This window comes from Pygoscelis adeliae, unplaced genomic scaffold (genome assembly GCF_000699105.1).
Source record: "Pygoscelis adeliae isolate BGI_AS28 unplaced genomic scaffold, ASM69910v1 Scaffold135, whole genome shotgun sequence".
Taxonomy (NCBI): domain Eukaryota; kingdom Metazoa; phylum Chordata; class Aves; order Sphenisciformes; family Spheniscidae; genus Pygoscelis; species Pygoscelis adeliae.
The window spans coordinates 3,344,436-3,370,724 of NW_008824908.1; the positions used below are offsets into that span (position 1 = coordinate 3,344,436).

Below are 26,289 nucleotides of genomic sequence, written 5' to 3' on the forward strand. Positions count from 1 at the left end.
CCAGTATAGCTCTGTAATCCTGTTCTCTCACTGCCTCTATATAAGTGAATGTGTGACTATACTTTGTGCTAAACTAACCATTCTTTGTCACTATCTAAGTGCCTGTGTCAATCTGAATATATAGCCTGGCTTGAAACTTTAAAGTGCTGAATTTTCTTAGATTGATATTATGGAAATCCAGTTGAATGTCTGACCTCATGTCCACAATGACTTAGCATGTGAAGCTTCCATGCAGCCAATCCACTGCATCAGAGCGCTTGGTACCATGTTGCATGGCTTTATAAATTGCTGAAGTGTCCAGCAGAATATCTGAAATTAAGAAAGATATGAGATGTCTTTCCTTCTGTCTACTAATTTATTACACTGGAAAGTTCCTCTTTCCTTTATTTAAGTTGAGAACCCTGAAATACTTAACTGCTCCATTTCTTTTATTTTGGCAATAACTAGATCACCAATGAGATTGTAAGACAGCTGATGGAACAGAAAGGTTTCTACAATTTGGAGAAGCCAGGAGAATTCACGAATGTGGTTGACATCCAGTTTGTAGCTGCTATGATTCACCCTGGGGGAGGTCGGAACGACATCCCACAGCGCCTGAAACGCCAGTTCACCATCTACAACTGCACACTGCCTTCCAGTTCCTCTATTGACAAAATATTTCGAACAATAGCTGAAGGCTATTTCTGTGAACAACGAGGTTTCCCTGCAGAAATATGTAAACTGGCTTCGGCATTAGTATCTACAACTCGAAAGGTTTGGCAGACCACAAAGGCAAAGGTAAAATTACATCTGTTAAGAAGCCTTTGAAACAGCTGTACCATGACAAAGCAACAAGACCCAGGTCTTCTGTACTGTCATATGTGTTCATACTTCAGATTGTGAAGCTGTGTCTTGTGTGTATAACTGCTGGCTGATGCCTCTGTTCTGAATTTGCTGCTATCAGCACCTAGTTAGCTGACTAAAAACATAATCATATGCAGTGCCTTCTATAGCTAATATAAGAATTACATTATGAAAGTGTAATATAGTAGGCATAGCTGATAGGAAGATTTAGAGGTCTTCTGGTTGAGAAAATGTCAAGGGCATAAGGAACCATAAATTAAAAATTAGATAGGAATCTTCTGTAAAGGTGTTTGGGATTGTGAGAAACTTTAAAGATTTGAATTAAAGGAAAGAAGTCAAATTTGGCAGGGCGGGAATCAGTTCAAAACAAATAAAATCTGATATTTAGTAAATTCTAAATATTTAATTCTTCCATTTCAAACAGATTGTAAAGACACTTAACTGCAATTCTTAAGCAAATATTGCTTTGAAATAGAAAATAAAATTTATGTGTAGAATGAAATATGAAAAGTTAAGAGTAAAATTACAGCACAGAAATGTGTGCCAAATTTGATCTAATGAAAAAAGTGGAGGAGAGTGGTGGAAAGATGGGGATAGGCAGGGATTTGATAAATGATATTTTCTAGTCCAAAAAAGGTTGGTCAGAATTTCCCACACAACTCAACTGTAGACATAAACTTGGCTTACACAGACAAATAGAGAGAGTTCTAGTGAAACTATTGACCAGTCAACTATTGACCAGTATATTCAACAGAAATGGTGCTTATTACTGCTAATTAACTGCCTATAGAAAAAATGTAGCTTTTGCCAAGTTGTTAATTTTTTCAAATCCTCTTTTCTCATTTTTCTGCTCTCTTTTCTTTGCTTTTCCTCATCTACTTTTCCTTTTCCTCATGAACTTTTCCCCACATGTTCTTGGAAAGGACAAAAGAGAGTGACAGAAATGATCTGGAAGAAAGGGCAGGAGCAACACCACAGGTTAAGCAATGCTGACATTTTTACTGTGGCCTTTAATGCCATCATTAACTAACCTGGCTTGGCTACCCTTCAGTCCATGTTCTTGGGACTTGAAACATTCAAAGAAACTTGAGTGAAATCTATGTGAAATTAAAGAGTTGGTCATTGCTACTGTCATTTCTTCATTTTTACCATTGCCTCTTAAGTGCCAAGCATGTATTTCTGCTTTAATGCAATATTGATTTTGAAGTTTGTGAAAACTTCTATATTCATTTAATACTAGATAGAAAATAGTTTTATTTGGTAGTTATTTGAATATAGCTTATGACATTATTTTGTAGATGTTACCCACTCCAGCTAAATTTCATTACATCTTTAATTTACGAGACCTCAGTCGTATTTGGCAAGGAATACTTACAGTTACTTCTGAAGTCTGCCAGAACATCAGTGTTTTGGTAGCCTTGTTCCAGCATGAATGCAGACGTGTTATTGCAGACAAGTTCATCAGCCAAAGTGATAAAGACTGGTTTGAAGATACGATGAAAAAGGTAGGCAAATAGTATTCCAGTATTTGCCACAGAAAGAGGTCAATGAAATGTTTAATTACTAAAGCAATCCTTAATGTATTGTTGTAGATTGCTTCTGCAGAACATGGTCAAAATCTGTTTGAAGATAAATCCACAGAATTATACTTTGTGGATTTCTTGCGTGATGTCCCAGAAGCTACTGGAGATGAACCTGATGATGCAGAGTTGAAGGCTCCTAAAATTTACGAGCCTATCCCATCTTTGGATTATTTGGCTGAAAAATTGCAAATGTTCATGCAACAGTACAATGAAACCATCAGAGGATCAAAGATGGATTTAGTATTTTTCAAGGTATTAGTGTCTGTAATTATATTAATACAGAAAGTGCCATGTCTTCTGCACTTACTGATACATGGATCTTGTATGTTTCTGTCAAATTATTTTGGAGATAGCTCAGAATGGCTAGCCCCTGTATCCAATGAGCCTTACAAATAAACTCTATAAAACCATGCTGCTGTCTCCCAGCTGCCTTTGCTCTCACAAATTATTCCATCTCTTTGCAGTTCCCCATCTTTTCTTTCTCCTGCCTTGCATAATGCAAAGCACAACTCACTTGTTTCTGCAGTGCACACTGTGAATGTCATCTTGCATCTCTGAAAGTTACCTCCTTCTCAGAGGTCTCTTGATGCATATGCTTTCTTCAGCTTTAAACTGGGTGGTCTGGTAGATTTTTAGGGCATTTCAGATTAACTCTTGCTCTAAGATAAATACAGCAGTGTAGTAAGAAATGTCTATACTGTACTTGTATTTTACTTTTGGCAGCCTATTAAATAGAGCCTGTAAATAGCTCAGCTAAAAGGTTGGGGAAGGGTGTTAATCCACATCTTTTCTACTTTTCCTTCTGTCCCCTAAGGGGCATACCTTCAGCTCTGCTAAGTACAGACACTGCATATGACATTGCTTCATATGAGCTTTATACAAGGACGTTTCTCTTGGGCCAGACCTGCTGCCCACTGAAGTCAGGGGGAAATCTCTTGTTGATTTTGATGAGTACAGGACTGAGTCTTTGGCATATGCTCCAGAGAAGCCATCTAGCTGTTGAGAGGCAGTTGCTTGGTGATGTGCTTCTAGTTGAATATACATTATATTATTTTTACATTTTTTAATCCCCTTTTCTCTCAATACACAGGATGCAATCATCCATTTGATTAAAATATCACGGATTATTCGTACTCCACAAGGAAATGCATTGTTGGTGGGTGTGGGTGGATCTGGAAAACAGAGTCTGACCAGACTAGCGTCATATATTGCTGGATATGAGAGCTTTCAGATTACTTTAACAAGGTAACACAATACAGTGTCCATAGACATTTGCTCCTTAATTTGCTGTCGAAATGAACATCTCACAATCAACTTAAAGAAATGCAAACCTGTCAAACATTTTATCCCTCATTGTAAACTACATTTTCAATCAAAAGCATCTGTGCAAATGCACAGTCTATAGGTGACAGATCCTGGGTGTTTGTTTTGCTGCCTTTATGCTATTGACAAGAAATCTGTCTTTCCTTCAGCATTTGAGTCTGCAATGCACCCTTGTGAAATCCCACTAAAATACCATTTTGCACTAAGATAACATGGAATAATCTGCTGGTGTATTCTGCATAGCAGGCAAATGCTGATGGCCAGGGGAAATAGTAACTTTTTCTATAGATGCTTATGTACCCAACTGCCATCAATGACTTAATAGTACATAGTGCTGGAATTTAGTAATTTGTAGAAATTTCAAGTGACTGGGAGTAACTACTGCCTTCCATCTCTTTCTCTTTTGACCTAGGGTTTACAGGGGTAAGCACTGAGGGCCGGCAGTGTGTATTTCACTCTGCAAACTACTCAACACACTGAGAAATCTTCCGTAGAGACATATATCAGGTCTTTGAAAAATGTTATGAGGTTTCTGATGAAAGGAAAGAGAAAGACAGACATATCACAGCCTCTTCCTGTGTCCCAGAAGCAGGAGGAAGGAACAGTAGGAACACAAAAAGGAGGGAAAGAAAAAAGTGTAGAGTCACAGAATAGAGTCCCTAGACTTACAAGATTCAAAATGCATCAATAAGGCAAATATTTCAGTCACTTAAGAAAGGTTCATTTGCTGAAGCTAACTGGAGGTGGGCTAAAAGCAGGTAGCTGAAAGCATGTATTTACAAAGTGGATAGTCATCTTTTGTAACTTACCACAGGAGGCTGTGGAGGAGGACAGTATCAGCAGGTTCATAAATGGATACTGAGTGGACAAGATGGACATACCTCCTAATATTCCTAGTACAATGGCTATGAATATGGAGGGGGGAAGAAAGAAATGAGCAGTGAAGAATGGATGCTAGCTCATGTCTTCTCTCTAAGTAGCATTTCCCATTGCTGGTGTTAAGAGTATTGAGCTAGATGGCCTACTATTCTGGTTGGATAGCAGTTGGTTGGACTCACTGATCTTAAGGGTCTTTTCCAGCCTAAATGATTCTATGATTCTGACTCAGTAGAGAAATTCCTATGTTCTTATCGGAATACCACAAATCACTGTAATAACTGTAGCTGATACATGCAAACTGAAGAGTTAGATTGTTTTACAACTTCTGCAGTGCGTGCATTAGGGATATTTATAGAGCAGCGGCAAGATGGAGCTAGAAGAGAACTGGGAGATGTTCTGTATGGCATTGATTTCAATTAAACCAAATGACACAATAAAAACCTCAGTCTTGGTTATTCTTGTCTCTTAATGATTTCCTTTAACCTGCTCTCAATATCTTCAAAAGATAATCCAGCTGTATTTACATAATGATTACAGGTATCAGAACCTACTTGACAACTTAATCCAACTTAATTCAGTTCTAACAAAGAGTTTATGTCCACAGACTGTAGGGAGGCAAAGCAGCATACTCACCTTAGATGAAGTATCGCTCTTACCATCTTTTTTTCCAGCATGTTATTCTGTTGATTTCACCTCCTCTCCCATGATTTATGGTACTGATCATTCACTTTGGGAAAAGGCTTAAGAAAAAAAAACTAAAAAAATGAAACCAGGAGGTATGGTATTAATTTCTTATGTAGATTTTTTCTCGCCTTAAGGAAGCTGAGCCAGATGATAGATATTTCCTAAAATGATGTGTAATTTTTGTTCTCTCTTTCTTTAATCCTTTTCTATCCCAGAACATATGCCACCAATAACCTTTTGGATGATCTGAAAATCTTGTACCGCACTGCTGGGCAAAAAGGAAAGGGCATTGTCTTTATATTCACAGACAACGAAATCAGAGATGAATCATTTCTTGAGTACATGAACAATGTTTTGGCTTCAGGTGAAGTCTCAAATCTTTTTGCACGAGATGAAATAGGCGAAATCATACAAGACCTGATACCGGCAATGAAGAAGGAGTATCCAAGGCGTACTCCCACTGGTGAAAATCTTTATAATTACTTTCTTGCTCGAGTTCGTAATAACCTGCATGTTGTTCTTTGTTTTTCTCCTGTTGGGGAAAAATTCAGAACCCGTGCACTCAAATTTCCAGGTCTGATTTCAGGCTGTACCATGGACTGGTTCCAGCGCTGGCCTAAAGATGCTCTTGTAGCAGTTGCACAGCATTTTTTAGTTTCCTACCATATTGAGTGCACAGATGAAGTGAAACAGAGTGTTGTTAACACCATGGGAACATTTCAAGATATTGTAGCTGAAAAATGTGTTGAATACTTTGAACGATATAGGCGACGAACATTTGTGACTCCAAAATCTTACCTGTCCTTCATTGGAGGCTACAAAGCTATCTACAAAGAGAAGTTTGCCAGTGTTGGAAGTTTGTCTGAACGCATGAGAACAGGTACTGTAAAATCTGGGGGTTTTTTGTTTGTTTGTTTTTAAAAAGGTGAGAAGAATCTGAGTAAAAGAATGCAAAAGTATGGATTTAAGTTGTGAGCTCACTCACTTGGAAGCAGACTCATATGTTTTCGGCTGTGTTGTGTGTGGTTACAAAATATGCACCGGTTTTGTTTCAGTGAACTTTGTGAATGTTGCAGATTGCAGATGAGTTTTGAAAATCGTATTAGTTAGCAGTTAAAATACCTGAAACTCCTGCTTTGACACATATGCATGCCAAGGAACTACTGAGATCCTAGTTTTCACATTTAAACATGTTAAAAGTAAATCTGAGGGAAGGTAAGTAAATGTTCAGATTCAGTCACTCTGAAGAATCTTTTAAAGAAACAGTTATATGCCAAATGTAAAATTTCCAATTCATGTAATGTTGAATTTAGAAGCTCAGCCTAGTCTCCTTGTGTCTTCACTTGCATTTCTCAGGATGCCAGGTTCCTCTTTTTATTTTGTACAGAGAGTACTCTCTGGTACTTCTTATGGTCTCATGGATTTCTGAAATTGCACACATAATTTTTGAGTGCCATTCACAATACTAACGCTTTTCATTATGTGTGTTTAATATTTAGTGTCCCTCTCTTATATAAGAATATAAACAAGTGATCAAGTGACAGATTCTGAAGATTTTTACCCATTAAAAAAAAAAAAAAAGAAAAGAAAAAGCTTTAAATAGCAAATGGATATTACCCCTGCTTAATTTTGGTGTTCAACAAATGGGATCACTCACTGGGGTTCCTAAATATGAATCTGAGTGACTTATTTTAGAGTATCCAGATTGCTTCACTGAGGTTTCTCTCTCAATAGGTCTTCCTATTGCTAAAATGGAATTTGTTCAACACAGGTCTTGCAAAACTGATGGAAGCTGAGGTTTCAGTAAATCAGCTCTCCAAAGAGTTGGTGATGAAGGAGAAAGATTTGGCTGTAGCTTCAAAAAAAGCTGATGAAGTTTTATTGGAAGTAACTATGAAAGCCCAAGCTGCTGAAAAGGTGAAAATGCAGGTGCAAAAGGTAAAAGACAAGGCTCAGGCCATTGTGGATGACATTGCCATTGATAAAGCAGCAGCAGAAGAGAAGCTTGAAGCTGCAAGACCTGCATTGGAAGAAGCTGAGGCAGCCCTGCAGGTCAAAACCAAAGATATTCTGAACATGCATGTAGTTAATTATTGTTATTTGTAATAATATGGCTTATGTTTCTGAATTGAAAAAAATAATATTGAAAAGACTAGCACTGACCTGTTAATCCTCGTAGAAAAAAACCTGAAAATGGAGGCAGTGGAGAGGTAAGATGGGCAGTACCTCCTCTACTCTCAGGTAATAAAGCAGTCATTGAGTGGTACTACCTTTAAGGATTTTCTGCAGTACTGCTTCTGGGTGACCTGCAAAACTGCAGCAATTGCATTACATATACAGTCCTCCCAAAAACCATCTTTCTCTACCATCAACTGATTGCTTAAATAAATGGATTATTTTCTTTTTTAATTTTTCAGACGATAAAACCTTCTGACATTGCAACTGTTCGCAAACTGGGTAAACCGCCTCACTTGATAATGCGAATTATGGATTGTGTGCTACTTTTATTCCAAAGAAAAATAGACTCAGTAACACCTGATCAGGAACGCGCATGTGTGAAGCCATCGTGGACTGAGGCTCTGAAGCTAATGAATAATTCAGGATTTCTTAGCATGTTGCTTACTTTTCAGAAGGTAAGAAGTTAATAGTGGCACTATTTACTCCTATAGCTATCTTTAGAGATCATTTGAAAGTGTCTTCTACCTTCAAAGGTAGTTTGAAACAGATAAGGCTTTTGTGTACCTGTAGTTGTAGACACCTTCGTGACTGTATTCCTCTCCATTTTCATGGTTCATTATTTCAGTAATCTTTCTCCTGGGCGACACAGTTTTGATGGCAGACACAAGTATCCCAAGTACTAGATCAGATCTTGAGCAAGTTTAATGTTATCTTTATTCAGGCAGTTCATGCTTCTCAGTAGGAATTTGCCTTAAAAAGACTCACTGTTGATTTTTCAAATGGCTCACCATCTCCAGTGCTACCAGGCCTGTTTGCATATAAGGCACTCTAGAACTCCTTCTCCAGAGTTGTTTGGTGGGGAGCTAGGAGGAAATACAGAAGCAAATGAGCTTTCTGCCAGGACAAATACTGAGATATTTGGGAACTTTCGGGTTCTTTCACTAGAAAAGTAGTGAAACAGAATGAACTGAGAACCTTAGTATCAGCTGTAAGAAAAATAAAAGCAAACACAGGTTTTTATTTCTGTCAGGACAGAAACTTGTCCCGTTTACAGCAAGATTCACTGGACTGTAAGACAAGGGAAATTTCTCTGCAGGGAAGAGAAGAAAGATGTCACAGCTAGCTGGACCAGAAAAAGAGCTAGGCTGGACTATGGAATGGCAGAACCATGGCCCAACTTTAAAATCCAGAAAACCAAGCAGGTTTTGGCAAAACCTGGGTTTTCTGCAACGTTGCAGAACATACTCTTTCATTTGTACACTGACTTTTTAATCTGCTTCAGCTGTGCATTTTGCTGATGCCTTTTCTAAGCTACTGGAGTGTTTTTGTTGTGCAGATGAGGCTTGAAACCATGATTCTCACTATCCTCAGGAGCCATTTCTCCCAGTGAGCCATATTGACAAGGCACCATGTGGAAATTTGCACTGCCTCTGTAGACAGTCTCGTTCTGGGGCTGTCCGTCTGGTCACTTCTCCAGGTGCTATCTTCGCTAAACAGAAAGAGGAAATGAGTTTAAAGATAATGGGGACTAATTATGCACTCCTTATTCAAGCTTCTCTCTAATGAGGCTTCCAGTTTGGGCACTTATTAATAGTGTAAGTGTTCCTGCTGGTAGTTTGCAACCCATTTAACTTTACTCAGAGGAGTCAGAACAACCTCTGTGGGACTGAGTTCTTGCAGGAAGCGATACTGATGAATGTGGTGAAGAACACTAGACTACTTCTATCCCTGATGAGGTACTTCACATGCTGTCCTCCTGCCTCATTTCTTGTTTCTAAGATTGAGTATATATGAGAAGAAAGCTCATCGTGTCTGGAGTTCTGAGTAGACTACACTACTTAACTCGTTTGTGAGATTTTTGTTCTTTCCTAATTTTTTTTAGGCAAGGAAGATTAGTGGATGAAATAGTTTCTTGAGTTTAAAATTCATTACTTAGAAGGAAAGCATGACATTTTCAAGCTCTTGAACAGAGATTTAGGCCACCGCTGATTGGTCTTTGCTTTACCTTTGCCAGCTTGCTAGCTCATAATTTTGAGTAGGAGAATGAAAAAGTCAAAATGTTTGTCCAGCACTACTTTACATTTTAGCAAATGCTCGTAGTGAAAACATCACCATGTCTGATCTTAGGAATAATATAATGAATGTCTTTGTTATTATAGTAGCTAGGGATCAGAAAAGTACAAGACAGTCCTTTCTGCTATGCAGAAAAGCAGGGAAAGGGTATATTGCTTGACAGTATGAATGGAGGATGATTTTCAGATGCATTAAAAGAAAGCATTACTGCATTGCCAAAAAACCAGGAAGGTTCTTAATGCCTCTATTGTTAAGCAACCATTGTTACCCTGTATAAGCTCTTCTGCTCTCTACATGGCTTAAGGAGATGTATTCCATTTTCTTCTGACACTTAATTATAGATTGACCACCATCATCAAAGATCTGGCTTTTCATGTTCTCAACAGATTGTGAAGGGGGGGGGGAAATCTGAGGTTAGAATAATGAAGTGAACAGCTGAAAGAAATCGCTTTTATGGTTAAGGAAAAGGGTTAGCTTCAGTGAAGTGAAGTCAGTGCCTTGCAGTTTCACCCTTTTCCTTCCTAAAGCTGCATGTTTGACTCCCTTAGCTGTGTTCACACTGGTGGCCTGTCTGATGCCATGGTGAGCTTGTTCAGGGAACCAGCCTAGAAGGAAACTAATCACTAGTTTGCTGACTTAGATTTCTGTCATATTAGCTTCCAAACTAGCTCACTGAGCATTGGTGATGGTATTAAAGATGGGGCAAGAACATCTGGTTGAGGGGGAGAAGAAAGAAGGTACAGTGCTGTAGCAGCAATAACTTAGATCAGCTTAAGTTGTCATGGAGCTACGAGTACAAGTAATGTCTGTAAATCTTATGGGTCAAATAGGGTTATTAAATGCAAACTCAAGTCCATCTGTTGCAATGGAAATGGGAGCTATTTTCACCTGAGTTCACAAAAAACAACTAATCTGTCCATAAGAGTGAAAGGCAACAGTGTTGTTTTGTTCATTTCTCCTGTAAGAAGTGGTAGCACCATGTTTTGAAAAAGAAAAATGTTTCTGTGAAACAGACTTTATTCTAAAATCCATTTTAAAAAAAATTTTTTCCTTTCTATTGACTAGGACTCAATTACAGGAGAAACTGTGGAGCTTTTAGAGCCTTATTTGGATATGGAGGATTATAATCTTGAGACTGCTAAAAAAGTGTGTGGAAATGTAGCAGGTCTTTGCTCATGGACACAAGCAATGGTTTACTTCTATGGTATTAATAAAGAAGTTCTTCCTCTTAAGGTATTTCATATTACTAATTTTATTTTTCTGAGGGATGACTACAGTTGAGTGGAAAAAATGTCTCGTTATTTTGGCTAAAAAAGGTCACGAGTTACAAGCGATTCTTGTTTCTTCACATCCAGTTGTGAAGTCAAGCACACAGAGGTTAAGTATGTCCTGGCAGTTTTTTCCCCTTAGACAGCTACCCTGTGGTACAGTTGTTACTTGTGTGAACACAGTCAGTTTTCAATGGGAGCCTTGGTACACAGGTTCTTTATAGAGCCTGGCTGTCTGCAAGTGGCAGATACCGATACTGTCTCTGCTCTCGGACTTGGTGCCAGGCACTATGGTTTCAAGAAAACCTCTCCTCAGTCCTTTGGCCTGGGAAGGAGCATACTCATTGTGGTCTTGGTAGAATCTGGGAGAGGAGAGACCATTCTTGGCACAGAAGTATTCTTTAATGAATTCAGCTGGAATTAATCTCTCTAAGAAAACTTTGGAGTGTCAAACTGCTACATGTGAGTGTATATATAATAAACTCAGTAGTCACCTGGCATAGAATTCTGTTGTAACATTGAACTACAGTAGAAAGGGATCAGCTACCATTGTCTGCATTCCTACAGATCGCTTTATTGTCTTGGAAATGTTTCATTTATGAGCGTATTGAAAAAAAAGGACTTTGAATATTTATATAGTGATTTATAATCATTGCTTCATATAATCACAGGGGGTTTTATGGCTCTTTTCTGAAGAAATACATTCAATTGGTTATACTTCCACTGTACTTATGTTGTCTCCTATTGTATAAGCCACTGTATCAATGGTATATTCAAAACTCTTGGCATATTCTTTTAGTATATCTAGACAGATCTGATTCAAATTAATTAAAAGCATGATATTTTTTGACTCAAGTAACTGATAGAGAAGACTATTTCTTCTATGTGATATGTAAGTAGCAATTCCCTTTTCAAATAATGGGATGTTCACTAATGAAAACAGAATCTGAAATGTGGCTATTGAGAGCTATAAAAGAGAGCAAGACCTAGAGGAAATAGTGGCTTTATATGCAGGTGCAACTCTGAAAACTGCAAAGTGCTCTTGCAGTTTTTATTTGAATATATATGACTTAAGATTACTTATAAATTTAACTTTGTATTCAAGTACTTACATTCTTGTCACGCTGTAGCTGATAAAAAACCGGGCATGCATTTCTTGGTGCCTATTGTCAGGTATAGCAACAGTCACAAATATTTTAAAACTGAAGATGACAGAGGGAGGAAGTGTTTAAAGTATGCAGGAGATATTGCAGGAAGCACTGGAGTGATGCTAAGAAAATAATTGAAATAAATGTACAATTAAACTGTGTAAAGTACTAGCACAGGCTAAATCATCCAGTGCTAAAAGCAGTTTTACTGAATGAAGTAATCAAGCTGCTTTATCCTAACTGCTGTTCTAGGAGATAAACCCCCTTCAACACCTGCAAAATGCATCCAACATGTTTTTAAATTGCATAACTGAGACTCAGTGCCTCATTTATCTTAAATATGACAACTTGTGAAAACTAATTAATAGTAACTTATATTTTAGTAAATATAGTGTGCAAAAATTAACTCACTCCTAGAAATGGATAACTACATTCTTTAGATATGTGGCCTGCAGCCTGAGGGTTATTAGTTAGAATCAAACACAGAAAGTATAACCAAACGTTGCCTGCAAATACAATGCTGTGTAGTTGCTTATCATACAGTGGTCACCATGTGGGTGCTACTTTTCTATAAACCTTCAGCATGACCATGAGCCGTTCCTCTCTAGCTTGTTACCTAGTAAACAAGCCTGCTGGATTAACCTGATAATTCTGAAACACCATCTGCTATTTGTCCATTAGTTGCTCCATACAGCAGCAGAATGAAGAAGCCCTGGCTTTTGCTGTGATTCTGTTAGCCTCCAATTAAATTACTGTGTATAGGGTATAATTTCCCTTAGAGATATCTCCAGTGATTTTAATTAAGTTCTCCTTAGGCTGTTATGATGATCAAGGGAAGTTTGTCTACAGTTTATAAATTCTGTTTGATGTTGAGGATTCTCCCTGTCAAATTCAGTTTTAAATATAAGACTTCATTGCCTTTTCTGCTTTCACTTGTCTCCATGCTGAACTAAAAACCACAGCAGGCAGTAAGAGGAAATCTTGCACGTGAGGAAGAGGTAACAGTCAAGGAGTGTCAAAATGTGATGGTTGTCCATTTAAATAAGCGTGTCCTTGTCAAGGTGATGCCCACTGGGCAGGAAAACAAGCATTCAAGTCTGAATTCAAGGCCCACAATAACTGTGGAAGGAAAACATATACTCTGGGGGGTGAAGGGGAGGATTAGATCACCTAACAAAACAGGTTGAAGTCAGGACACGTAACTGAACGGAAAAAATGGAGAATCTTTCAGTAGCTAGTAGAGGCTGTGAAAAGCAGATAAGAGGCATGATCTCTGTGCCTTTCAAAGGTTGTTTTAATCCCAAAGAATGGTCAGTGATAACAAAGAAATTGACGCCAAGGTTTTATTAATGTCACTCTGCATGGATCTGTTTGCATGTGTACATATGTATATAAGAATACGTATGTATACATGTATAATTTTTTTAGACTGGTGAAGTGAAAACATTGTTTTTGGAATGTCTGCAGAACCTGTGTATGTGTTTGCCTCTCTTATAATGTTTCCCTAAATAACGATGAATCCACACTTACCATGATATTGAGGCTCTGAGAAAGCTGATACAAAACCAATGGAATGTCTACGTGAAAAATCTGCAGTGATCTGGGACAGGAGCAGCTTGAGATCGCATTTCCATGAAGAGTTGTCAGTCAGATGCCATGTGCCCAGGACAGGACTGAAGCAAAAGGCAAAGGTGGTCATCCAGCATGTCCACAGAGGCTCATGAGCAGAGTGACAGCGTCCAAGTGCAAGAAGCCTTCTGGCCTGGTCCAGCAGTAATGAGTGCAAGAACAGTGAACTTGGAAAGCTAAAGTTCCTGAAACAAAAGAAGTGCTAGGAAGGCTCCAAACTGTGGTGAACGATAAGGTTTCAGCTGCATTTTTTCTTACGGGTTCTCCTACTTCTAGTAACATTTCCTGAGTTGACTGAGCAACAGCTGCTTTTCAGAGTGATCTGGGGTTGGTCTGGGCATTCCATTCAAGAGCAGGGATAGCATTAAATGGTGTGAGTTTTTTTACCGGAGAAGGCATTTTTATTTAAATGCCTTCTTGGATCAGGGCCAGATATATTCGGTGCTTTGCAAAATTGAGTTTGCAATGAATCAACGAGAAACTTATAGCTATGTCAATACTAATAAATTAAACAGTAATAGGGAATTTTTCTAGACATTGGAAAGTGATCATCTGCACTGCTAAATTGTTAGAATGATCCCTAGTGTGAATTTGGTCTTGGCTAAACAGCATTTTCTCAGCAATCTCTGGGCACCTTTCAGGAACTAGCTTGGTCCAAGGGTCATTTCCACGAGGCTGGCTGCATGAAGCCATACTGGTTTAGAGGCTGGGAGAGCTTAATGTGAGCTGTCTTATGCTGGTTAACCTCAGTGTCAGAGAAAGGTCCTGGGTGTGTTTAATTTAACAGTATAGCTGTGGACTGTAATTCCATGTTTATTTGTCCTGGTTTTATGTGGAATGCAAAAAGGTTAAAAGGAGAAGGATCATCTCACCACCTGCTATGATGTCCTCTCTGAGGGCATCTCAGAAGAAGGCAAAATAGCTGCTTAACAATTCAGTCTGTGGCCCTTGTTGGCACAGGTACTGTCTCCATACTTGCCCCATGCAGACAGATGCAGAGAGCAGGTAGAGGCACTGGCTGGAGCAGATGTTGAGAGGATTGTCTGTGTGGTTCCCCACAATGCCAATGGCAAGAAAAGGCTGAAGGTGCTGCTCTCACACAAGCCTAGCCATGTTCTAGCATAGCCCCCCCTCTCCAGGAACTCAGATAAGAGTGTGGATCTCATCTCTCAAATACTCATGATTCATTCACATAAAATCCATTTATTCAGGCTTTCACACTGCATCCAACTGGAACAAATTGTGAATCCTTGCTTTGCTGCATGACTCAAAGGGATGAAATGAAGGGTGTGAAGGTTGTTCACATAGCAATGCCACTAAAATTAGAAAGGCCACAGTGGTTCTTTGTGGTTGGGAGACACATTTCCTTCCCGCCTCTAATTGGCTAGAAATCTTTGTATGAAGCTGCTTGTGACCGTAATAGACTTCTTGTGCAGAAGATTCTCCTTGGCAGCAGAACTTGCCTCCTGCTCTCATGGCAAAGCTCTGCACAGGAAGCTGCCAGCCAACCTGCCAGTGATGTCAATACAAAAGCAGTGTTTGTACCCATGTAGTTTTGAAAAATGGAGTTGGAAAGAAAGACAGGGAGAGAGCAAATAGTGGTGATTTCATAGGGTAATCTGAAACAAGTAGTCTTTCTGCCTTTGGGAATCACATAGGTTGGTCATCCTGGTATGTTAGCAGTCATTCTCGTGCAACCAACCATTATTCCTCACATATGATTAAGCAGCCTACAAATCAGACTAATACCAAACTGTCTTACTACTTTGTTATGATTACCCTAAAATTGGGTGAAAACTTTGGTTAAATTGTCTGTAAAATATTTTCTTGTTATAAGTCATCTTCTAGAGATCCCGTAAAGTCTTGTGTAAATAATTTTGGGGTTTTTTTCATGTTAGAGTACAATATATTTTTTCTTTGTACACGTCTGAAATATTTTTTCGTTGTCCCTACATCTTCAAAGCTGGTAGCCTTTTAAGAGGTTTTAAGAACTGGGAAGTCTGTTTTATCAGTCTTTTGCACTTTTCTGGGTAGTTTATTGCTGCAGGGAGGTCTGTTTTTCGTATTTACAAGGCATCATTGCTCATATGTATTGGGAATTCACATGGGCATTCTTTTCCAATAAATGTCAAGGTGAAATATGAATCCACACAGCCAGGTGTAAGTTCTCTGTTGTTCCAGCTGTTCTGCCTAGGCTGTTCTTCCCAACTCTCCAAGGATCTTGTTCCTTGTGTAACCTCACTATTTGTCAGCTGGGGGTGAAACAATATGTCATAACTTTGTTTTACTCCCATTTTTAGCCCTCACAGAGTTTAAGGATAAGAGGATGCTCTGCACTGCGGAAGGGGGGGTGGGGGTGATGTAGGAGAGAGAGGACTGGTGCAGGGCTCTTTCTGGATCTCAGTAAGAAAGGCCTGACAACAGATGGCTTAATAAGCTAACTGCTTTAGTAAGACCAAATAATAAAAGGCATTTATAATAGCTTGAATGACCAAAAGAGAGAGTTTTCTCTCCATAGACAGGATCTGCTCTGTGCAGCATGCTGTGGGAAAATCTATCCAGGTTTTGTCTGATACTGCATGAATGTGGGGTGCCCAGCATCTGAAGGGATGTAAGATTTACTCAGTATGTTCCTCTTCTTATTATGGATCTTTTTAAAGCAGTTCTCTTATTAAGCCATTTGTTGTTAGGCCTTTCTTATTAAGATCCAGAAAGAGCCCTGCACTGTCTCTCTCTCTCTCTCTTACCTCACCCTCCCCACCTCTCTCCTGGTGCAGGACATGGTAACACTACATCACCTACTCAGAACTCCTTTACTGTTTAAATTTTTCCTGATAGTCCAAGATTCACTGCAAAAATAAGAGCAGTGGTTCTGAAATCTGCTTAGCCGGGTCTTAACAAGACTCACTGACTTAACAGTGTTTATCTCCAGGAGATGCTGTTTAATGTGCTCTTTGATAAAAAGAAAAAAAGAGGAGCCAAGATCAAATTTTGAGATCTAGGCATGATAAAAAATGCAGCATGAAGTCTGGTGGATTTCAAAAGATAGGTCTGTGAGCAGGGAATTAGAGAAGCATCTATGTACTAATCAACAAAGTAGTACTGCTTTACAAGTTACACATCTAGAGAATAGCACTGTCAGCAAAAAATTTGTTTACTGTAGCCACTGTATCTGTTGACAGATCCTAGAGATAAACAAATATTTTATAATGGAGATAAGCCAGTGAAATGGCTGCTCACAAAATTTCCATCATGTAAGAATGCTGAAATATTTTTACTCCACTGTTATCATTATTATTATTTTATAATCCATGAGGACAATCTTAATTTTCTTTTGCACTGAGAATATATTACAGAAAACATTGTATGGGTTGCCTTATATATCTAGTATACAGCTATTTCAAGTGTATTGTGATTTCAAATCATTGATCCTTGTGTGATCAATAGATCATTCTGAAAATACTATTAAAATATTTTAAGATTACATTGAATAACTTTAATCTTTTCAATCTCCCCTATGTTTTCTTTCAGATGGGGTGACCAGAATGGTGTGGAGTATTAGAGTTGTATCATTAATTTTGTACCCTGGTGTACTGTTTCATTCTGTTTCTTTCATATGCTTGTGTTCCAGTTTTAGGTTGGAAAGTGAAAAAGGAAAAAAACTGCTGTCATCTTGAACATGTATTATTTTAAAAAGTACCCAGTACAGTAGAATATGTGCTATTAAATGAATGTAATTTGCTCTTGCCAAATAATAGGTATTAACTACTCTTTAATTTTACATGTTTATAGGCAAATTTAGCCTTGCAAGAGGGAAGACTTGCAGCTGCCCAAACAGAACTGAATAATGCACAAATTCAGCTGGATGAGAAGCAAATGGAACTGGATCAAGTACAAGCCATGTATGATACTGCTATGAAAGAGAAGCAGGCCTTACTTGATGATGCTGAGGCATGCAGAAGGAAGATGAACAATGCCACAGCTCTGATTGAAGGATTAGGTGGAGAAAAGGTACTAGCACATATGAGCAGGTTTCCAGCACAAAGTAGGCACTCAGTTTTGAGTATATTCCATAATGATAATTAGTAGTGCTCAAGAAATTCAAGACATGGTGACACCTCAATATCATATGACACTTTATTTTAGTTATATATATGTTTTTTGCTTGAATGTAATGTATCTAAAAAAGTAAAACAATTTCTTGTGTTAACTTAATTCTTCTGTATGAAGATTTATGTCATATCATATGGCTCGTATTGGGATAAAGTTCAGATTTAAAGCCAAGGAGCCAAATTCCGTTTAGCTTTAGTAAGAAGAGGAATTAGGCTTAACCTAAATAATTGCCCTAAAATATTTATAAGAAGGATTACTCTCTTTTTCTCACCAAGTATACAAGAATAGGAATTTGAAGCTTGACTAATTTCCTGAATTACATTTGAAGTTCAGATTTCTACTGGAGCCTTTTACAGAATTATGGGCTAATTGTTATCCTCTGCACTGAGCTTGAAATTTACCTTTCCTATACAGATTTTTCTGGCTTCAGCCTGAAGGTTTCCAGAGGAAGCAGGATACCCTTTTTTCTCATCTGATTATTTGCTTTGATAATTCCTTGGTTGATTTCACACAGAGTCAAAATTGATGAGAGCTTTGACTTCAACCATTGTGTCCTGTGGGGCCAGGACTTTAGCATTTGTTTGCATAGCTGTACTCAAAATATATCAGTCAAAAATGTTAGATGCTTTATCATATTTTTCAGTGAATTTCTAAATTTAAGAGCAACAACAAAATAGGAAGTTTCAGTGCCTTATTGTGGGTTTTCTGAAGCCTTGTGCTATGAGGTCTTGTGAAAGCTGTTATTCCATTCTACTTTTGAAAATTCAGACAAAAAATTAGAAGACTATATGGCATTTGGAGCCTTGGGCAAAACTGACACTGGGTTAAATGTGTATTTTCTAAATTTAAAACATGTAGGTCCTGACCAAGATTGCATGCAGAGTGATTGAAGGCAACAGAAATCTGGAGAGAAAGGAATAAGTAAAACTCAAAAATAATATTCAGAAAATCACAGAATCATGGAATAATTGAGATTGGAAGGGACCTCTGGAGGTCATCTAACCCAACGCCCCTCGCTCAACGCAAGGTCAAATAGAGCAGGTTGCTCAGGGCATTGTCCAATTGGGTTTTCAATATCTCCAAAGATGGACACTCCACATCCTCTCTTGGCAACCTATTCCAGTCCTTGACCACTCTCACTGTAAAAAAGATTTTTGTATGTTTAATTAGAATTTCTTGTATTTCAATTTGTGCCCATTGCCCCTTGTCCTTTCACTGGGACCCACTGAAAAGAGTCTGGCACCATCATCTTTACACCCTCCCATCAGGTATTTGATAAAATTCCCCCTGAGCCGTTTGTTCTCAGGGCTAAACAATCTCAATGCTCTCAGCCAAGGCTGCCCCCAACCTTTACATTTCTGACCAGTTATTTCTTGTTTGCAAGTCTGAGGTTCAGCAAACCACCTTCCCTCATTAGATCCTCAGTTACCTGTGCTAAGAATTTTTTGTCAGTGCATTCCTTAAAACTTCGTGGATTGCTTGTAACTTGCTGTGTTGTCCCTCCAGAAGATATCAGAGTGGTTAATGTCCCCCGTGTATACCAGGGCCTGTGAACACGAGGTTTCTTCCCATTGTCTGAAAAAGACCTCATCTACTTCTTCCTGATCACGTCGTCTGTAACAGACACACACATCACCCATGTTCGTCTGCCCTCTAATCCTAACCAATAAGCTCTCAGCTGGCTCATTGTCCATCCCAGAGTCTCAGATGCAGAACTCCATGCATTCCAGCTGATCTCACATAAAAGAAAACTCCCCTCCTCACATTCCCAGCCTGTCCTTCCTAACAAGCCTGTATACACCTGTTGCAGCACTCCAGTTGTGAAAGCCTTCCCACCATGTCCCCATGAGATCTTGACTCTGCAACTGCATGCAGACCTCTAAGTCCTTGTTTGTTCTCCATGCTGTGCACATTAGTGTACAAGCACTTCAGAGAGGTGCCCAGCTGTGCTAATTTCCCAGAAACAGTATGAAAGCTATCCCCATCGTTCTGTCTGGTAGGCACTTTTTTGTTTATGTGGATATGCTTGGGGTGGTTCTCCATTAGCTCTGTTCTATTGATTACAAGGGCTAATGGGCTTATATCACCCCACATATTTTGTTTGCCAACCTGGTCCTCCACTTTCCTCACAAGATTGTTGGTCATCCTCTCCCTCCCACTTTGTTCCTCCTTTAAAGCACTTCTTACCAGTTTGGCCAGCTTGTTGGCAAAGATGCTTTTTCTCCACTTGGTGAGGTGGTTGCCATCTCTTCCAGGAAAACTTCTACTTCTGAAAAGAATGATTTAAAGACAAAAATACTCATGGTTCGAAGAACAATTATTTACCAGAAAGAGGTAAATTCTTAAGTTAGATCTTCATGTTAGTTTTGTGCCTGTTTAATCTAACTTCTTTATAATGTTTTACATACAGCTTCGTTGGACGGCAAGCAGCAAAAACTTTCAAAATCAAATTATTAATTTAGTGGGGAATGTTCTTCTGGCCACTGGATTTCTCTCTTACTCTGGACCTTTCAATCAGGAGTACAGGAATTTGCTGCTCCAATTGTGGAAGAAAGAGATGGACAACAGCAAGATTCCATACAGTAATGTAAGCGTTCACGCTCTGACCTGACCTTACTCTTTGCCTTGTAAAGAAATAATGTTCAGAGCATTCCGTTCCAGAAAAGTACATAATTGGAATATTATTTACAGGCCGTCACATTCGATCAAATTTTTAATAAATAAAAAATCTGAACAGTTGACAACTGAGCTTCTAAAAAAAATGTGGTTTAAGATCCTCTTTATACTGTCATACGTTGCAAGATTGGTATATAGGCCATCACTTGGGCAAATCTGAGAGAGAGATGCTATCTGAGGTCAGCTGCCCTGGGAGGAAATTGCATAATATGGGAAATGAAGTAGAATTTACCAGCTTGGAATAGATTTACCTTATCATAAGCGGTTCCATCAGGTAGTCACAGTTTTCCCCTATAGTTGGTGGTTTTTTTGCAAATGCCATGTTGTGTCCATAATTTCAGTCATAAAGTCAAGCAAATCAGCCACATCGAGCATTTACTGAAAGTGGAAAATATGTATATTGAAGAAAACACCAGTTGTAACTGCCTCCCTCAACATTTTAAGTTATCCCCTGACAAGGAATAACTTGTGAATATGTGGTTGAGAATACCACCCCACAACTGGTATTGCTGTGCCCCTACAGTTTTCCAGGCAGTCTTTGAAGCAGCAGCTCCCAAGTTAGCCCTACAGGATGGTGCAGGGGTGGGGAGATTGGTCTGTGGCTTCTGGGTTGGGTTGGAGTTATGCCTCAACCAACTTCCAGGGACCCAGCAAGATTTACCCTATTTCCACTTTTACCACGTACGGTCTCATGTGCTGCCACTAAAAATCTGCTTTCTCTCTAGATATCCGCTTTTCACTCTGAACTGTAAATCTAGAATATAAAGGGTGAATTTGAATGAAAGGTTTTTCATATATTTTGCATTTCTGACCTACTACATCATAAATTCTTTAACCTACCGTTCTTAATATATTAAATTTTGAACACAACAAACTAGTCTAGGAATAAAAATTTCCATTATTTTCATTTAGGATTACTTAAGTACAACATTTTAATAATCTAGATTTGCTAGAAAATATCTGTAAAATGGAACTAAACAGTTTTTCCTTTTTAAAGCTTCACACTTTTATTCTTAGGGTAGCTTGATTAATTCTTGATTGACATAAAAATACTTACATCCAATTATAGAAAAGACCGTTGCACTTTTTGAACCAAGAAATATCACCTCTGCACCTCCGTGTATTATCAATTAATACCCTCCTGTCAAACCCTCTGCTGTGTACCCACACCATTTAATTTATTTTAATTTGAAGTGTCTTGTTGAAATGATTAAGTTAAACAAAACCTGGATTTTGTAAAGCTTGCTTTACACCGCTTCAGCTTGCTCCGGTCTGAGCTCTTAAATCCATGTGCATTTGTCATCTCTGAGGCTGTTCTCAGTGAGCCTGACATTATGGCTTCTCCTCAGCTGGCCTAAGTCTGTGCAGGTACAGGTGGCCTAAAATGCAGCGGAGCTACGGTCCCATCATGCAGCTTCAGCTCCCTGCCACATCATATACGACCTTTATTAAAGTGAGCAACCTGCATGCTGGGACTATGATACAGGGCAGGTTCCTTTACATGAATCTTGTTCTTTCCTTTTACCACTGTCTGCCTCAGGAGTGCCAGACCTGGCAGCTGTTCTGGTGCACAGGCTTTGCTCATGGCCAGCAGCAGCCTTGTTCCTATTCCATGACTTTTAGGAGGTCTATCTAATATTCTTCCTTACACCTGGAAGACTTATTCATGCTGAAGGCAAAATTTAGGCCATAATAATCAAAACTGTCCTTCTGAGTAATCTGTCCATGTTGCCTTCCACTTGGTTTTGTGAATACCTGCGTACATTTTCTCCAGCAGTAAAGGTTGGAGAAATAGTTCAGGCAGTCTCTCTTACTCTCAGTACAGGAGTGGAGGCATTAAGCCCAAATGGCTCCTGTCCTCAGCTGCCAAAGATTTTGACTGATTAGGTGCTGCTGGAAAGTGCTGGGAGCAAGTGAGCAACCTGTGCGTAGCTGTGGCTGTACCATTGTGAAACAGTTGAAGGTAGATTAGTATCCCTGTTGCATCTTCTTTTCAGGTTCTTGGGGGATTTGACACTTAACACCTGTATTAGGGAGACCTCTTCACCATGAGAGGTTTGTCATGCCTTTCATCTCATAGAAGTTACTTGCGAATCTTTTTTTTTTTTACATTAGGTGGTGTATAATGCTTCTCATAACAGTGATTAACCTTCACCTGACAGTGAACCTCACAGCCCAGCCCAATTTACGCTATGACTTACAAAGATGAATGATTCTGACTTGCCCAGCAAAGCTCTTTGAAAGATCCTGTTAATAAGTAATATGTAAGGCCAAGATGGATTTATTAATAAAGTACCAGTTGCAGTGCAAGCAAGATTCTTTACCGGCGTGGTATGGGAGTTATCCTACTATTCATCCCAAGGAGGCTCTTTCTCAAATTCAGTGTACAAAATGTTCTTAAAAGCTGCTTACCTTGGGGAATATCTGTCAAGATTCTTGCCATTTAAGGATAAGAACTTGGATGTAATAATGTCCTTAGAAAGCAAGACATAAAGAACTAAAATTCTGCCTCTGTGAAGATGTTCTGACCACATTGCTCCTCAGCTGCATCCTTCAAAATTTGAGGAATACTTTTTGATTGTTTCTGTGTTGCTTTTTTTTCATATGGACAGGTTAGACATAGAACGCCATAATTAACGAGTTTCAAACCATAATTACCATTCTGTTTAGATAGTTGCCGTTAAAGACAGGATTATGACTACAATGATAGTGTGTGGAAGAGAGTTTTAATTTTTTCCAGTGAATTAAGTACTCACAAAAGGCAGCATATGGGCTTCTCTTGATACTTCACACCACAGGAAAGAAAGCAGCTTTTCAGTTCAAGCAAAAGGCTTGACATCTGCCTTACTTTGTCACAGACTAACTGCCTGTGGGTGTATGAGTCATTTAGGCATAATGATTTAAAGAGAGCTGTTTAAAATTAGCTATCTATCTGTGTAGTTAGGCACTTAAATTAGCTAAGTTTCAGAGTTGCAGTATGACTGATACTTCCTGCTGCAGTAAGAAAAAATTCAAAGCTGTTTAGACCCTACTCATCTGCTTAAGGAGCTAAATATGGTTTTAGGTTCCAATTGCTGAAAATTTTGGCTATTAAATACTTTACTGTGCTTTTCACAAATGGAAACTGGATTCTTAAAGTTTCGCTGTCTTCTGAGAATGGTTTGTGTTGCTTCATTCAGATTCTTCAATAATCAGAGTAGTAAAAAAATCAAAGGGGTGAAAAAGCTTTTGAGTCTTGCAACCACTGGTATCACTAACTCTCATGATTGTATCACAAGTCTCACAGTATTTGAAATTTTGCTTTAGGCTTCAGGTGCTGAATTATGTGATTTTTGCAGGAGTTGGAGGCTTTTTCTTTCTTTTTAAACATGTTGTTTGTAGAGAAAGCTTACAAATAGGAATTCTTGAGTGAAAAATGTAAGGAGCAAATAAAAAACCCTTCAATTTTATTGTCTTTAAACTCGCATCATTATTAAGCTACTTTTCTAATTTGGAGAGCTTGGTTTGTGATTTTAAGCACTGTTTTCTTTCACATACACATTCTTGAGAGGCCAGTAACTGTTCATAGTGAATAAAATAAAGCAGGTTAGTCGACATTTACAAATCAAACTTCAGGAGAATATATGAGCTGGGAAGAGTTCTGACCATAGCAACAATAACTTTCCATGATAGTTCATGGTTATTGATCCATAGCACATCTTCTCTTTCTTCTCTGAGTCTCCCACAAGCCATCCTGTATTCATATATATACTTGGAGGGCACTTTACAACTTTACAGGAGGAGGAAGCTCTTGTGACCAAGACGACCGTTCCTCTTGAGCTAGCAAGAAAAGAGTGTCAATACCAAAATCAGCTTGTCATTAGATATTGAACTGGCTTCAGAGTTTCTCTGACACTCTTTGATGGACATCAAAGCCTCAACAGAATTCACATTCATTATTGCCCAACTTCAATGATTTACGTACTGAACTTTAAAGAAAGGAAACAATAAACAGTAACTACCAAATACATTCTATCATGCATTATGATCACAATAAGAAGACAAATCTTCCATCAAACATTTTAGTATAACTCCTCTAACTGGTACTAATTTTGTAATTACATATTTTCTATTAGGACCTGAACCTGACTGGTATGCTTGTTGACAATGCTACAGTGTGTGAATGGAACCTCCAGGGTCTCCCGAACGATGACCTTTCAATTCAGAATGGCATCATTGTCACAAAAGCATCTAGATATCCTTTGCTGATTGATCCACAAGGTCAAGGAAAGATCTGGATTAAAAATAAGGAAAAGAATAATGGACTCCAGGTAAACAGTTCATTTAATATTTTTATGTGTGTGTCATTTCACATCATAGTTAGCAATGCATACTATTTTTTCTGTCATCATACTTTGGCCGTGTGTAATTTAAATCTGATATTTATGGTATACAGTTAGGCAGAAATTAAAACAAGACTGACACAAAATCTATGACCTATCTGTATCAGGGTGAAATAGCTTGTACTGCTTTGTCATCTCCCAGAAAGACAGTTTCAAGAGCAAGTTGGAATTATATGTTATGCCATATGTATTTTTATGACGACTCTTTTAATTAAAGGGAAGTAAATGACTTGCAAAATTAAGACCAGGCAGTATCAGGCAGTTTGTGCTGCACGGCAATAACATTTTAGGGTAAGCATTTTAAGAGGAAAATAGGGAAAAGAAAAAAGGGGGAACTGGAAAAAGAATGGTGGCCTGAAGTAGAATGGAAATCTAGTGATCTTTGAGGCATATCAAACACAAAGCCCAAATTTAGGCTGCATCTTGATGATTAATGCATGTGATAAAAATATTTATTGCTTAATTTACCCACCCTTCTCACTTTCTGTCTAGCAGTGCGTCCTGTTTGGGGTCTGGGTCTTCTATTTAATTAAAAACTTTCTTTTTTTAACCTTCTAATCAGCCTACCTTCCATGCTTTGTTACACCAATAAGGATAAGATGGGTTATGATAAAGATCTAAACACATGATATATTTTCAGGCCAGACCGAGTATGATACTAAAGAGTTAGTTGTTACTAAATCAAGTCTATCCTACAACTGTAGATTATCACATGAATACCATGGTATACTGTCTTCACTCAAAATGAGAGTGATGGATAAGAAAAAGAAACTGGGAATGAAGGTAAGGATGGTGGCATCCAGAGAGCTGGTTACATCATGGTGATGTCATTAGCTAAATCCTTAACCTGCTGGAGCTTGACCTAGATCTGTATTTCCTAGCACTGTTAAGAAAGGCCCAACATTCAATACCACACCAAATCCAGTTTCTGGTAAATGGAACATGCTCAGAAAATGGTGTAGGAACACAGCTAGAAATGGGAAGTATTGACTGAGAAAAGACAGAAAAACAATGTACAACACTCAAAGATCTTGGAAAAATGGATGCCTTTGAAAAATATGATGAAAAGCTCTCCTAAAACATGTGAGTTGTATTCACAGAATAATTTAGGCATTTTGTGACTGTGTGAAATCTACTGTCTTACAGTAGATAACATGGCTTCCTCTAAGTTACATCAGACCTTACTTTGGCTCCCAAAAATTGGATCAAGAAACGCTAGTGTGAGTAACCAACAGGAAACAATAGAGAGAAGGATGTACCTCATATTCCACCCTCTTTGAGACTTGCATCTTCTACTCAGGATTTCAGAGAGCTGCCAAGCTGAGCTCAGGAGTGGCAACAGTGAATGTCCTTCAGTTAGGGACCTACACTGACTCGTTCTGCCATGCTGTAACCTTTTCCCCAATAATTTTAAAGTGTCCCTTAAGCTGCAACTTCAGTTCCCTCCCTTAATTGGCACTGTGTCTGCATTGCCTGCCCTCGAGGTGGCTGCTCTCGCTATGTGCTGGCG

At 38.6% G+C, this 26,289-nt stretch overlaps 1 protein-coding gene across 1 annotated transcript in view; it reads left to right on the forward strand.

The window, feature by feature from the left end:
* LOC103917741 (dynein heavy chain 5, axonemal-like) overlaps window positions 1–26,289 on the forward strand; it is a 174,586-nt gene that overhangs the window by 96,037 nt on the left and 52,260 nt on the right. Inside the window, 11 exon segments of the mRNA XM_009324931.1 lie at window positions 448–777; window positions 2,142–2,348; window positions 2,436–2,678; window positions 3,517–3,671; window positions 5,528–6,192; window positions 7,084–7,364; window positions 7,730–7,945; window positions 10,629–10,796; window positions 17,401–17,619; window positions 20,132–20,308; window positions 24,513–24,707. Coding sequence (XP_009323206.1) covers window positions 448–777; window positions 2,142–2,348; window positions 2,436–2,678; window positions 3,517–3,671; window positions 5,528–6,192; window positions 7,084–7,364; window positions 7,730–7,945; window positions 10,629–10,796; window positions 17,401–17,619; window positions 20,132–20,308; window positions 24,513–24,707 — 2,856 coding nt within the window.